Source organism: Callorhinchus milii, unplaced genomic scaffold (assembly GCF_018977255.1).
Source record: "Callorhinchus milii isolate IMCB2004 unplaced genomic scaffold, IMCB_Cmil_1.0 Scaffold22, whole genome shotgun sequence".
Taxonomy (NCBI): Eukaryota; Metazoa; Chordata; class Chondrichthyes; order Chimaeriformes; family Callorhinchidae; genus Callorhinchus; species Callorhinchus milii.
Genome location: NW_024704763.1, coordinates 4,263,116 through 4,278,443, shown reverse-complemented (window position 1 = coordinate 4,278,443; position 15,328 = coordinate 4,263,116). Strand labels below are relative to the sequence as shown.

At 40.4% G+C, this 15,328-nt stretch overlaps 1 protein-coding gene across 1 annotated transcript in view; it reads left to right on the top strand.

The window, feature by feature from the left end:
- LOC103188561 (furin) overlaps positions 1-6,730 on the top strand; it is a 62,013-nt gene extending 55,283 nt beyond the window's left edge. Inside the window, exon 15 of the mRNA XM_007908603.2 lies at positions 2,580-6,730. Within this exon, the coding sequence (XP_007906794.2) occupies positions 2,580-3,160 (581 nt within the window). The 3' untranslated portion in view covers positions 3,161-6,730. The remainder of the gene's footprint in view (positions 1-2,579) is intronic.
- The last annotated feature ends 8,598 nt before the right edge of the window (positions 6,731-15,328 follow it).

The following is a 15,328-nucleotide window of genomic DNA, read 5'->3' as shown; positions in this document are numbered from 1 at the left end:
AAACTCCTTTCAATTAAAATGATTTTCTTTGATGTAACAAAACAAATAGATAATTTGAGCAGTAGTTTAACAAATGGGCTTGTACAAATGGCACTGAATGCGATTGAGATTGTTGGGTCCACATAACAAAACAGTAGCAACAAAATAAAATGCAGATGATTGTTGATCTTTTTTTGAGAAGCATGAAGTGTTTTAGGAACTGAAAGTTGGTTCTTCCCTACAGGGATAATAATAATAATAATAATAATAATCCTTGCATTTGATACAGCGCTTTTCATGTCTTCTCGACGTCTCGATTGAAGAGAAATGATAGCTGTGAGGTCCTGATGACTAAGCCTACATTACAAATAAATGTTGACCATTTTTAGCCACTTAGTGAACAGGACATGCATAGTCATTGGCATGAAGAAAACCAGCCTACTTCTTGTTGCTTTTCGGAAACCAGCTTGTTATGTCAGAGCCAAGTGGCTTTGGATATAAACAGAGGAATTAACTCTAGGGGTAAGACAAGTGTTCATCCCAACACAGGAGCTAGCTACGAATAGGGCTGTCACAATAATGCAATACTTGCACTTGATATGGTGCTTGTGGAGCACTTTACTGGTGTAAGTACAGCTGAAGCTAGATACCTGGCGTAAATGGATTATCTTGAGTATATGTAGTGAAAAGTACCTTAGACAGTTTGCCATAGACAGCTTTCCAGATGAGGTTTGTTGGTCACCACCCTTTGTGGCTGATATGAGCTAGCTCTGCTGGTTTTAAGGTGTACATTGAAAACCTTTTATTAAAAATGTACTCACATAAATGGGGAAGGGGATCCCAACTGAGAGGTGTTTTTGTAACTAGTGTTTGCTAACAGCCCTTGTGAAGTGTTGAATGTTTTGCTACACTTTAGAAATGAAAGTTAGACACCTGCTTTTCATCACCAAAAAATAAATGCTGGAGAAACTCTTTGAAACATGCTAACCACTTCAAAGTTTAAGCAGCATGAAAGGGTCCTGGCTTCTGTGAAGGCTGCATATTTAGCAGGTTTCATTGTGCTTTCATCACTAATTAAAACACGTTTAACTTATATGGAAACACGTGTCAGCTACCTTTTCAATTGTGTTTAAAAGCTAACAAATTATATGCTTTCAAATGACCAGCCGCTCATGTACTTTCCAATTGAAGGGAAATCTCTTCAGGGCCAAATTTCAATGGGAATGTTTTAATAGGTGATTAAACTAAGCCAAAGGGTTAGTTTGAAGTTTTAATGCTTGCTTTGTTTTAGCCCGATTTTTAATATATATTTACCCTTCTCCTAATGCTACTTTCTCTGCCTTGAACCTTACCGTTCAGTAATGCAACCTGCAGGCAGCCTAGGGCCAGCTACTTTGCACCTGGTTCCTACTTCCCTCTTCCAGGACCTGTAACGACAGAAAAACATTGAGCAGAGTGAAACAGAGAATTAGCAAATATAAAGACCGCTGTATAGTTATGGATCTATAATTGTGGTTCTCATGTAAGTTGGACTCCTGTAGTTCAGTGATTAAAGCACTCCCCTCGCAAGTGAGAGAACAGCGTTCGATTCCTGGCAGGGTGAAACCTTGGGCAAGTTTCCTTACTCCACATGCCTGATAATAATTCCTCAAGAAAATAAATAAAATAATAATTTGGTCACTCAATCCATGACTGTGCTGCCACGTTTCGCCCACAAATAGTCAATTCGTTTTACAGTATATTCTGTGAAGCAGTTTGAGATGTCTAGAAAACGTGAAAAGCGCTCTATCAAATGCAAAGATTATTAAGTTACCCTGCGTGAGAGTATATAAATGCAAGTTGTTGTTGTAATTTATGTAGCCATTTTGATGTCAGTAAAAGGTAACAAGTTACTCTGGTGCGGGGGAAGCTTAGTTTTCAGCATGTTATTGCATTGTGCAGTAACCTGAGTCCTCCCACCTATCATCACCTTGCCCCTCCCTTTGCAAGACATCCACCACCACACACTGTACAATGCTCAGATACTATCCTGCGTGAAGGCTGCTATATAAATGCAAATTATGGTTGCCATACTCCCATTACTGTGTACCTTCCTCCAGAAACATTTACAATACATTTTTTGGCCATTTTGGAATTTTTTTTTAAAATGGCTTTCCTCTACATTGTGCCTGATGCCATAACCACCATCCTTTGCACTCACGCACGATGGGCTGGAATAAACAAAGGAAAATGAAATTGCCTCATAAATTAGGCAGTTCTTAAAGGCCAATGCAAGCTAGAAGGTCGCATTTTAGTTAGGTCGGAATAGGTTGTGGTTCTTTCATCTGTTATTTGTGTTGGAAGAGCTGATTTGAGTGTGGTAAACTGCAGCCTCATTGTGCCAACTTCTCAGACCATCTACTTATTTAACTGTTATGCTAAACCCAAACTAAGTCTGCATTTAGCCACTTGGATCCTATTCTGTCATTTATATCCAGAGAGTGTTGCTGGTTCTGGCTGATCCAATACTTTGCCTGTTTAGATCCTCACTGTAGCTGGAGAGTCGTCATTGCTAAAATTGTACCTGCAGTTTTCGTTTCTCTCCTGTTCTGTCTCCACAGAATGTAAAGGTGGGCTTTACCTGCATCAGGAGAGCTGTGTGCGGGAGTGCCCAGCCAGCTTCACTACAGGACTTAAAGATGTTCACAACCCAGTCAGTAACGACATTGAGCCTCTGACAGTCCACGTCTGCATTCCTTGCCATACCTCCTGCCACACTTGCAGCAGGTTGACTGCCAACAAATGCCTGTCCTGCCCACCTCATTCACACTACAATGAAATCGATCTGACTTGCTCACCTCAAATGCAAGTCAGCAGGGAGTCTCCCTCCGAGAATGAGGTTGTTACTGTAGTAGCGGCCTCTGAATCCCAGGTTCTTGCTTGGTTTGCTCTGACCGTCTGTGCCTTTATTATTATTCTATTTTTTATAATGTTTGTAGTTCTTCAGATTCGCTCAGGATTTCAGTTCAGCAAAATGAAGGTCTACACCCTGCAAAATGGGAGCAACAGGAACATATCATATGAAGGCATTTCCGACACGCTGAAGGATGCAGATTTATCCGAATCCGATTCTGAAGAGTTTGATGTAGACGAACAAACCGAAAGAACTGCATTCATAAAGAAAATACAAAGTGTCCTTTAATATTATGTGAACGTTCCATCCCATTGCTGAATGATTGTGTGTCTCATTACCAAGACTATCAGGAAATGTCTTTAAAAACAAAAATATTCCCTCTTGAAAATGCTGTTAGAATACTTTTTGTTTTTAGAGATGTTCCCTTATAGTTGAACTATCAGCAATACTGGAAACTGGACCTTTTTCACAACTCCCAGCCAAGATAGGCCGTTGACCGAGCCCCTCGCAAAGCCTGGTCAAGGATGGAAAGTGCAACTGTGGAATGGAATTTAGTACTTTTTAAAATTTTTCATTTGCTAATAGCACTTGGTGAAATCTCAAGTCTAAAAAAAATCTTATTCTTTGCAAGTTGACATTACAGTTTAGGGGTTCTTCAAAATAATTTGTGTCCCTCAACACTCACTGTGTGAACTGGATCCAAATTTTGAGTTGGTGATGATAAAGACATGCTCCTATTATGTTAATTATTTAACAGCAGAGCCCATGGCTTCCAGCAATGTCATAATTTGGATATATGTAGGGTATAAATCTAGTCATTGAAGATGACCTACAATATTGATATCTTAGAACAAGGCTGTTATTGCAGTATAATAAACTAGCACTTTATTGCATAGTCTATTTTGACCTTTGCTTGGCACCCACCGGTGTTAAATAGTGGCTTCCCCTGATTTCACCAAAGGAATTCTTACCTTTCTGACCTTTATCTTGACAAAGGGTTGTCTCACAGGCCAGTCAGCACAGCAGAATAGGCTGAAACTGGATGCGCAGAGCCACATTTTCTGAAGGTTGATCACAGCAGAGTTTTGGTTTGAAGAATTGCAGATTAACAGGTGGACTAACAAACCCACTGGTGCTCATTTACAATTTAGTGAGTTTTAAAGATCACCAATGCTTAATATAAATGTTTTATCTCTTCCACTTGTGCAGGAAGCACTTACATTTGGGATTCACTTATTTTGTACTTTGTAGATATTAGAATTCAGGAGCAATCATGATTTAAAATGCTACCAAAGTTCCATTCTACAGTTCCTGAATGGTCTCAGATTTTCACGTACTTGGAATACAATACAGACCATCTTTTCCTTTTGGCTTCAAAAGCCTCCTGACCAGTGATGCTTTGCTGTCCTTGCGTTTGTGCTGTGAAAAATGTCTCCACTGCAGTAACTAATGAGCACAAACACTTAATGGGAGGATTTTTTTTCCAGGTTGGGAGGAGGGATGAGGAGGGCTGGTGGTGAATTGGGGATTCGTGACTTTTGGACAAAAACCCTTCAAACCATTGAATGCTCTCAGGTGAACTCACTATTGACATCAGACAATTTATTTCAATGAAGCAAGGTAGCAATGTCGAGATTTATTTTAAACAAGTTATTTTCTTTTTTGTGTCCATTATAGAGCAGCCAAAGTTGACTCACAAGATAACTTTTTACCTTTCCTATAATATATCCGTTTTCTCCTCTTCCTACCTGGTCAAAGTCTCTATCCACTTTCTAACCAGAGCCTGGCCGCTATTAGAAGTTCCAAGTATAATTTGCTCCAAATGCTGAATTAGTGGGCTTCACTGCATAAACACTACAAGGGAAATTATTCAGGCTCATTGAATATGAAGAATGGGCAGTGGATGAGTCCAAAATTGGAAGATAATAAGTGTTTGTCTTTCAGATGTTTGCCTCTGGATAAGTTGAACATTGCAAGTCAACAACAACAAGTCAGTATTTCCATTAACCAGGCTTTGACTGGTGCAGGCATACCAGGAAACCCAAGTACCTCATGTGTCCATTTGTCATATAGGAACCTAGACAAAGAGCACTCACTGGGGATTAAAAGAGCATTCTAGCCAAGCACGTGGACACACCTGCATAACCTAGGGTGTGTCCATTGAGATCAGGCTTGGCTATAAGGCTCCCTGAATCGCTAGTCGTTGCTTTTTGTCTAGGTTGCTATATGAAGAATGGTCTTGCAGGTGGCCTACTTGGGATACCTGATACCCCTGCAACCAGCCAAAATCTTAACAGAAAATGAGAGGAACTTTGACTTGTTTGAACGCGTGTTGAGTGGCACGGTGTGATTTAAATTTTATCAAATAAAGCAATATGATTTACGGGCCTTATGAGAGGGGCACATGGTTAGCAATCAATGCATTCATAACAGTAAATGTAAATAATTGTAATATAAATCATGCTTTGATAATATGTAACTTTTTCATGTATAAATCAGTTGAGCAGTGTGTACGCACTTGTGTACATCGCAGGGAGCCTGGGTCCGGTGATTGCAGTGTGGCTATGGGAGAATTTGCCTTTGTATTTTGCCCTGCAATGCATTGGGATAAACACCCATGTAGGTGGGGAAGGAATATAAAGAACTAAACAGAGCAGTGTCACACTGTAACACTCTAGCTTCTTGCACAGAACCATGATCATGTTGCATCCTCTGCACCAAGGTTCATTCCTCATTGCTCTCTTGGTGCCCCAACCATCACTGTAAGGTACCGAGGGGATGAGGAGACTCATCAGCTTTTTGTACCATAATGTGATCAATTCAGGCTCAGAATGATCAGTTCCGTGCATCTCTGAGACCTTGTCACTGGATTTGAAGACTGCCCCAAATTGCCTTGTTCGGAATGCACTTTAGACTGAGTGACAATCTAGGCTTTTGCTGAACCCTAAAAGTATCGCCCACAAAATAGCACTTGTACGATACAGGTTTTAGTATTGTGTGTGTTTGTAAGAATCCCACCATATTCCACGCGACCCAAACTCTGAACACAATCCAGGTAAAATAACACTACTTCCTATTTGGGGGGGGGAAAACTATTGAGTTCTATTTGAGTCACAAGTGCAAAAGCATTATGAAAATGAAGAGATTATCCTGACCCTTTTTTGTGTGCTTCCTCTGTTGATGGCAGAATTCACTGTTCAAGTTCTAAATTGCCGGCCTCCAACTGCATCATCTCCCAAGCCTCTGTGAGCCGCTGTAATTGATCTATGGGCGATGACTCTGGTAGAGAATAGTTCCTTGCAATCCCATTAATCAATCGCAATTAAGCTTTTTTTATAACCATGCAAATGCTGCAGAAATGTTGCACAATTATTTCTGATTATGTATAGCTAGAATTCACAGTAATTGCAAATACTTTGGCGAGACGGGTTCTTTTCTTTTCCTCCATTTTCTCCTTCCCCCCCTGTTAATATTTCACAGTATCACACTTGTGTTCATCATTCCAAATCCAGATCTTATTAATCACACCACCCGAAAACTACTCGCAAATGCGGAGTTCAATTGAAAGGGCTACATACCCAATTGCAGTCGTGTTCCACAGTGCAGTGCATTAAACACGAGACATTGGTTGCCTTGCTGTGATGTGAAGTCCCGTTGCTTTGATGGTGATTATTATTGTTGGACAATTTACCAAGATAAGTGAACAGACATATTTTTGTACAATATTATATAGTGCACAGTAATTTTCTTGTAATATAAAAATGGCTTAAAACAAATTACTCTTTTATTATTTAATGGATGTGGAAATACTGTCATAGAACCTACTTAAAGAAATTAAAGAACAGTTTCAAAGCAAAATAGTTCAGATCATTCCTGTGCTCTCATAGACTTGTGAACAGTTGGAAGTTTCACTGGAAACATTTACTTTTGCAATATTCATGTGTCAACCTAGTTCATTTGGTAACACTCTCACAGCTGGGTCAATGCACCAAATTAGGACTTGACTTCCTAGTGTATGCTGACATTCCAGAGTAGTACGAGGACATCATTGCATTGTTAGAGATGCCATCCTTTTTGAGATTACGTTTAGGTTTTATATGTCCCTCCTTCAGGTGACTCTATTTGAAAAGAGAAGGGAGTTTCTCCTGAGGTGCTGGCCAATAATCCTCCTAAATGATCATTCACCTCATAACTGTTAGTGGGACTTGCTATGGACAAAATGGCTGCCCCGTTTGCCTTAAAAATGCATGCCATTAATTACTGTGCAGTTCTTTTTTTCCTCAAATAGTGTTGTGGGATCTTTCGTGTCTATGTGAAATAACTTCCTTTAGTCACACATCATATACCTGCACTGATTGATGCGATATCAAACACTACTATCAAACAACAGTGGATTAGATGCAATACACATGATCCCTGGCAGTGCATCCTGGCAGGAAGTCACATTTTTTAAGAAAAATGGATGTGGTGAATACAATGGCAATTTGAGCCCTCCTGGGAAATCCAACGTATCTGCATAACATACATTACATTTTAGGTTAAACTAGAAATAGATTTAAAAAGCTTAAAAGCAATTTTTTGATATTGCAATAAAACCATGGCCTCACAACATCCTGCAGATACTTGTGCAGAGATTGACACAAGTTAGAATGTGAATCCTAACTGAGGTCCATTTCACTGTTTATGCTTTTTCTTGTGTGTGCTGCCAAGGTTGAAATCCCTTTTTCCAGTCGTTTTATTATATCAGAATTTGGAACTTGACAGGTTTTAACTTACAATTTGCGAACTCAAGAATCACAAGATTCAGTTCTGAACACTCGGATAGTTTCTGATAAAGATATTTCCGTTGTTGTCCTCAACCGTAGTGGGGGGGTGGAGGCAACAGTGGCTTTTGCAACAGGAATGAGGAAGCTGCTACAGATCATTCAGCTGACTGTCACTTTATAATTTGAATTCCCAGTTCCTCATTCTTTCACCATCTTCAAGTATCTTATCTCTTTTTAATCACCTCAGTTTATACTTCTCTGGCCATATAGTTAATTTACTTTTGAAGAAGTAGCTCCAGGTTCAGGGTTGCAAAGGGCAATTTCAGGACAGACACCCAGGAAGGATGCCTTTACCCAGATAATTAACGGTTGGTACAGGTTAGCAAGATCAAGGTGGTTGAAACCAAGATGCTGAACTCGTTATTTTTTTAAAAAAAACAGTTCAAGGAGAGGAATTGGGAATGATTGTCTTAAAAGATGAGAAGGCAGATCTTAAAAGGGTATTAATGACCAAACCTTTACTAAAGAGACCATTTTCAATTTCTAACAAAAGCCGGAAACCGATCACGTTAGAGTGGGGTTTCCTGGGGGTCGGCATGGTGCGCTTCCAAACGAAGGAGACCTCGTTTGTACGAAACAGAATACTTTGTTATGTATTTAAAAACGGAGACGCAGACTCAACCTCAGAAGAGGGGAAGTCACTGGGTGGTTTGGGTTTGATTACACATGTGAGTGTGAATGTTTGGGCTGGACATCTGGGGAGGTGACTGAAGCAGATTTTGTCAGCAAATTCCGCAACAGGCTAGCTGCTTCACTTGGACGCAGTTAATCAGTTGAGTTAGTTCATTAGTGGCTGTCAGGTGCTGTATCTGATGTCGATAAGAGGAGTCCATTTTGAAAACACAATTTTCCAATTTTCTTTCTATCAAGCCATTTTTTCGATGGAAAATTATAAGTAAGACTCGGTGTACTGTACTGTGGGAGAGGAATTTAAAGTTAAACCTGTTAGTAAAACATTATATATAAATGAGGAAGTAGACGGTTAAAAAAGACAAAGATAGAATAAAGGAAAAGAGGAAATCGGAGTGGATAAATAGAGGCATGGAATGCTTCAATGCAGTTAAACATTCTTCTTTTGTCAATGTTTCTTCTCATCTACCACTGCTTCTTACTGAGGTACAGTTTCACAGGCAGTGAAAACCTCTGTTATTTGACATCCATGCACTTTCTGAGTCCAGTTGATGAGTGTGTGTAGGGAGCAGCTACAGTAAAACTCGCAGAAGTCTGATCTGTAAAAATCATATAATCGCTTAAGTCGCACATCTGCCCAGGTCCCATTCAACAGTTTATATTCTATGCACTTTTGACATAACATACTTTGCATAAGTCATATGATCCAAACTGATATGACTCGGGTGAGGTTTACTGTATACCTATCCTGTTCTTATCTGATATATACCACATTACAGTCTCATTTTCCAGCCAGGGTATCGATGAGGAGCAGGAACCCTGGCTTCTCTCTCTCTGGAGAAGGGACATCTGCGGCTAATTGTGGCGCTCCAAACTGCAGCTCAGCTAAATTAGTAACAGATTATAAAGGAGCCTACACCTTTAAAATCTGTATGATTTAGTACTGCACCAGAGTTTGTTTACTCATTAAACACGCAAGGAAATTTTGCTTAAGGAACTGGTTCCTAAGATGAAGGACAATGACTGGGATCTACTTCCTTGAATGCTTTTGCCTCAGCCCCCATGTTATTTTGTGTTTCCTCCAATTCTTCCCAAGCTGCTCACCATTCAGGGACTGGAAGGACCTACTCCCAGATCTGTGCTGCTCTTTCATAGGTAAGGGCAAGGTCACGGGAACTGCTCACTGAGTCTCTCTCTCTCTGGGGGAAAGGACACAGACTCTGTCCTGCACACAACTGAGATTAGGAACTCCTATCATTGGGGGAGGGGAAAGAAAGAGAATTGAAAATCATACCATTTGGTAGCTCATTGTCTTGGACTCTAACTAAGGGTCATTCAAGGTGTTTTATCCACAAAATACAAGCATGGATATTTTTCAGATTTTTTTAAGATCTATTTTTGGCATCAAAAGACAGGAAGAAAATTGATACAAGTGAACCCAGGCAAATTCAGTGAAAATCTTTCTTTGCCTCACCTTCTCTCACTGAGGTTTTCTGTGTGTATGAGCGAAACGGATGTGTCTCCCTCCCGCTGATGGATCTATAATGTTCACTTTTCTATCTCTTGTCTTTACACTCACTTTCTCGCACCTTTTTTAAAAAAAAATCCTGTTGTGTGTATGCATTTGGTTATAGGCAAATTGTTTGTCCAGTAAAAACTATAGGTACAACTGAATTCACAAATTGGATTGATCAAATTAAGAAAAACAGTTAGTTTTCTCATTCACCTGCACCAAAAAGTGAGTATTTTTCAATGAAAATTAATAAAATCTGACTTTAATGGTTCTTAGCTCTAATGTACGTATTATTGCTGTGCCTGTTCCTTCTGGATTTCTCTCAGGTATAACCCAGTAAAGTGATATCAACAACCTTTATCTTCTGGTGACCACATGCTCAAATATCTCGTTGTCTTTCTCCTTTCTCCCTGCCTTGAAAATCCATCTCAGAGGAAAATCCTCTGATCCACATCAAAATCCCCCTCCTTCTCGTTGATCCCCATTTTCTTTTGCAAACATTTTTGAGACATCCTATGTGAAAGATACTACATAAGGACACGTTGTTTTGGAAATTGATAATATTTCCATTTAATTGGTAAGTTAAATTATAATCATATCCTTTATAATCATTATCCTTGCATTTGATATTATGTTGAAATGTGTCAAAGGATTGCACAGAGAATCACAGGTAGATATTCCATTCCTGCCTAAAACTGTTGCTACTGTAGATAATAAACTTATGTATTTAATCAGTTAAAAGCTAATAAAATTTCTACGCAATACACTTCTTATACAGTTGTGGAGTGTGCTTATTATGAAATGAACATGTAAGAATGCTGTAATGTTTGGAGGTTCTGGATCAAACAGTTTGAGCTTTGACATGTGTTTCTAAACAACAACAAATTACATTTGTATAGCATCTTTCACATTAGGAGGATTTCCCAAGGCGCTGGACAGTCAGGGATCTGCACCCAGGCTGGTGGTTGGGATCAGGAGGGGTGGAAGGCGGGGAGGGCAGTGGTAGGAGGGTGACTGAAGGTACAATCGAAAAGGAGGGTCTTGAGATGGGTCTTGAAGGAGGCGAGGGATGGGGAGAGGTGAAGAGACTGTGCGTTGGGGTTCCAGTGGGTGGGGTCAGAGGAGCTGAAGGCCCGACAGCCAACGGTGGGGCAAACAAGGCGGGAGACAACAACAAATGACAATTGTATAGCGCCTTTCATGGGAGAACTGTGTTGCCAATAGTTTATGTGCTTTGTATTATAGGGTAAACTTTTGATAACGCATCACTCCAAAGGAAAAAGGGCTCAGTGACAAGTTATCCAGAGTGGCGAGTTCGGCATAAATATAAATACATAATTAAATGTAGCAAGAATATTGCCAGCAGGTTGACTAAAGCATTCGTGACAAGTTTAACCAGGATCGAGTTATTATGGGTTTACTGTACAGCAAGGTTATGCCACTTAAGAACATCTTAATTTTTTAGCTTATTTTCTTTTGTAAATTGTACTTACATTGTTGACGGAAGCCAATTTAAGAACAAACTTCAATCTAGCTGGCTGGTCCGGCAGCTGGAAAAGGTTGTACCCTGGCCCCAAAACCACTCTTTCAGTTTCTTATCTACAAGATAATAATAATCCTTGCATTTGATATAGCGCTTTTCACGTCGGGAGGACGTCCCAAAGCGCTTCACAGAACACACTGTAAAGTGAATTGACTGTATATTTGTGGGCGAACGCGGCAGCCAATTGCGCACAGCAATGTCCCACAAACAGTCGTAGATTGAAAATGACCAATTCATTATTGTTTTTTGTTTTTGGAGGGATTATTATTAGGCTCTGTGTGGAGTAAGGAATACTTGCCCAAGGTTTTGTCCTGCCTGGAATTGAACTCGGGTCTCTCGCTTGCAAAGCGAGTGCTCTAACCACTGAGCTACAGGACTCCACAGAACTCCAGGTGCTTGGAGCGTTCAGTGTTGTGCATGTACGGTAACTTCAAGTGCTCTGGGATGCTACCCTGCATGAGGGGCAATGTATAAATGCAAGTTGTTGTAACTGTTCCATGACCTTCCTCCTCTCTATCTGCGACCTCACCACAAAGGCTTTCATGTGCGCACTGGGCATCTTATCCAGCTCCACTCGTCCAGCTGAGCAAACTGGCTCTGGCCACCACCAACACTCCTGTTAAATTTGTCACTGACTTCATGACTGTTTGTTAAATCTGCTGTCTGCAGAGTGATCGCTACACTTGCCAAAAAAAGAAGTCACTACATTCGATAGCAATTCCCTGTGAGGATATTTTGAGCATATTTTGATGTGTTTTAACATTGCATTTGTATCGAATGCAAAGGTTATCATTACTTATCAAAACATATTCAGCTGCACTTTTTCAGATTTTTTCAGCTAAGAATTTTTTTTATTCAGGTATAGAACTTTGTCTGTTTTTTCTAAAAAAATATTTCTTCCTTTTTTGAACTCATGTCCCACCCCCCCTCCCCACACACACACCACCCCCCCCCCCCCCCCCATCCCCCCCTCCACACACACACACACACACACACACAAACAAAGTTGGCCACAATGTAGTTGCTGAACAGTACTAAATTTATTAAAATCCAAGGTGTTGTAATCTCAGTGGTGTGAAATGATGCATTTGTACCACTTGGTGGTGCCGTTAGTATCCAGTTTTGTAAAGCTGACTGGTTTCTGAGACAGGCTGACAATTGTCCTTAATGTTTTTGGTCAGCCGGGTGTCTTGACGTGTCCACAAACCCATCACCATGCCTACAACTATCCAAACTAGACTGAGTTTCATGTCTGCCACCTACGCATAGAAATTCTTGTGTCTTGGAATCAAAACATACACTCTCTCACTGGAGGGATGCACCCTGCTTACCCAGTTCTGGAGAGTATTAGGCGCAGGTTGGCAAGAGCCAAGGCTTGGGGACGCCAGATTGTGTGTTGGGGTACTGCTGGAGTCTAACTAACTTAAAAACTGCTTATTTCTGCAATTGAGAACACTGCCTGGCAAATTTCCGCTGCTGGCAACGGATGCAAATTCTGTGCCAATAGTTTTTTTTTCTAAATTATGAACAGGTAGAAACTTTGGGAGGAAAAACATAATGATCCAAACCACTCCCCCAAAGGCTCTGTGTTTCTTTTCAATTATACGCTGGACGCCCTCAGTGAAACCTTCTGACACTGAATCCTGATTGAACCAAAGCATGGAAAAAAATTTGGTTTGAGATGAAAGTTCAGAAGCTGAAAGTTTTTATATAAAGCCTTTTCAAAATCAAATTCCAGTTTGATTTTGGTTTAAATCACTGCTAAGTTAGTAATCTTTTCCAGGACAACTTCCATGTTGAAAAACAAACATTGGATGTACTAAAGGCAACAATATATACTGTAGTACTTTGTAATGCTTGTGCTCAGTAAGTGCAGGATTCATGCCGAGGACACAGTGTTGCAGTGTTCAAGCCAACGATTGATTCCTGTCCAAAAATAAACAAGTACAAAAAAAACATTCCAAACCTTTTTTTTCGCAGCTGGTGACGTGTCTCTGGAGTTAATTGAACATTGGCAATGGTGACCGCGACCATTGCCCAAAATGCTGAGGTTACCACTCTTGGTCTTGTGGTCCAGGGCACTTATACAGTGCCCTTCACTTACAATAACAACTCGAAATGCTTCACAGTGGCAGTTTAAAAAAAAGAATAATCTTTGCATTTGATATAGCGCCTTATCGTATCTTCCAGACGTCTCAAAACAGAATATACTGTAAAGTGAATTGACTGTATATTTTGTGGATGCTGAACAGGGAGGGGATGTGATCACAGGCACAGTTGAAGAAGGACTTGAAGATAGATAGTGTGGTGGAATAATGATCCTTGCATTTGATATAGGGCCTTATTATGTCATTGGGACATCTCAAAGCGCTTCTCAAAATATACTGTAAAGTGGATTGCTTGTGTATTTTGTGGCCAAAATATATATATATATATATTGAGGTGGAAACGTTGAGCATATCATACACAATTATACAGCGCAGAAGGGGGCCATTTGGCCCATCATGTCTGTGCCGGCTCTTTTAACAGAGCTATCCAAATCAATCTCACTCCCCCGCTTTCTCCCCATAGCCCTGCAAACTTGTCCTCCCCAAATAATTATCTACTACTCTTAAAAGTTGTTATCAGATTGTCTTCCACCACGCTTTCAGGAAGTCAGTATTATACACACACATATATATATATAGAGAGCCATCTCAAAATATATGTGTAAGTTGGCCGAGCAGTGGGGATGAGCGGAGCAGAGCAAGATGAGAGCACTGAGCCTTCTGCAACTCAACACCACCCACTGGGGAGGAAATGGCAGTTCTTAAAAAAAAACCTCAGTACTTTCTGACACAGAAATGCAAGTTGGTGATTGTCACAAATTATTATAATTTGTTGTTATAATTCTGCCAAAAGATGATGTAATTTTCATGTTTTGTCACCTTATAAATGGGGCGAGTAACGTGCGCTCATTGCTCAGGATGAGCCCTGTGTCACGTTCTCTGTGGATGCCCAGTATCCCTGGTTCAATACTGTCTAAAACTTTAAATGTTGGCCAAAATAGGATTAATGACGACTTTGCTCTGAGAGCCAATGCAGACCCGATAGGGTGGATGGCCCCCTTCTGCGCTGCTAATGTTTATAATGCTCTGATGAAGGATGGCATGTGATCTCCAGCAATGCAGTGTTCCCTTGCACTTTACTGCAGTGGTGTGAAGCCTTGATGGTGAACTCGGAGTCCCTCTGAGTCAGGGGCCAGATGAACCTGGAACTTTGTGACACAAATGAGAGTGCTGCCAATAGCACTCTTATAGCGACAATCTGATACAACACCATTCGGTGAGATCAGTATCACTTGGGACATCCTCCCAACTTGTGAAAGGCTCTGTATCAATGCAATTTGTTGTTATTGTAGTTGTTGTTGTTGTCACTGGTAGCCTATGTTTCAATGGGACACCTTTGAATTAGTACCGCCTACACAAAAAAGATCTGTGATGTTTACTGTGACCGCAAGGAGCTAACAGTAGAATATTAAGTGTCTTCAGAATATTTCACCCATAGTTCTTGTCAGTGAAATGTAGAGGTTGTTCACAAAGTCCAGATACCCTGATGTGTTTTTTATATATATACACACACACACACACGCAACACACTAACCAACAACTGAAACATAATAAAAATGATAATAACATGCGTTAGAATAATGAGAATTGTAGTTAGAAATACTTAATTGTATTCCATACAAGTGTTTAAAGGTATTCAGACGCCGAGAGGATAGGTGTGAGTGGACGCCATTGTTTTCACAGCAAATAACGATCCTTCCCCAAGTGGGTGGGGACATCTTGGGTATCATGGATGGAGTGACCAGGAAGTCACCGGTGCCAAACATTGTTACACGCTCGACTCACCCGCCAAAGAAAATAAAACAACAACTTGCATTAATACAGCGCCTCCCCAGG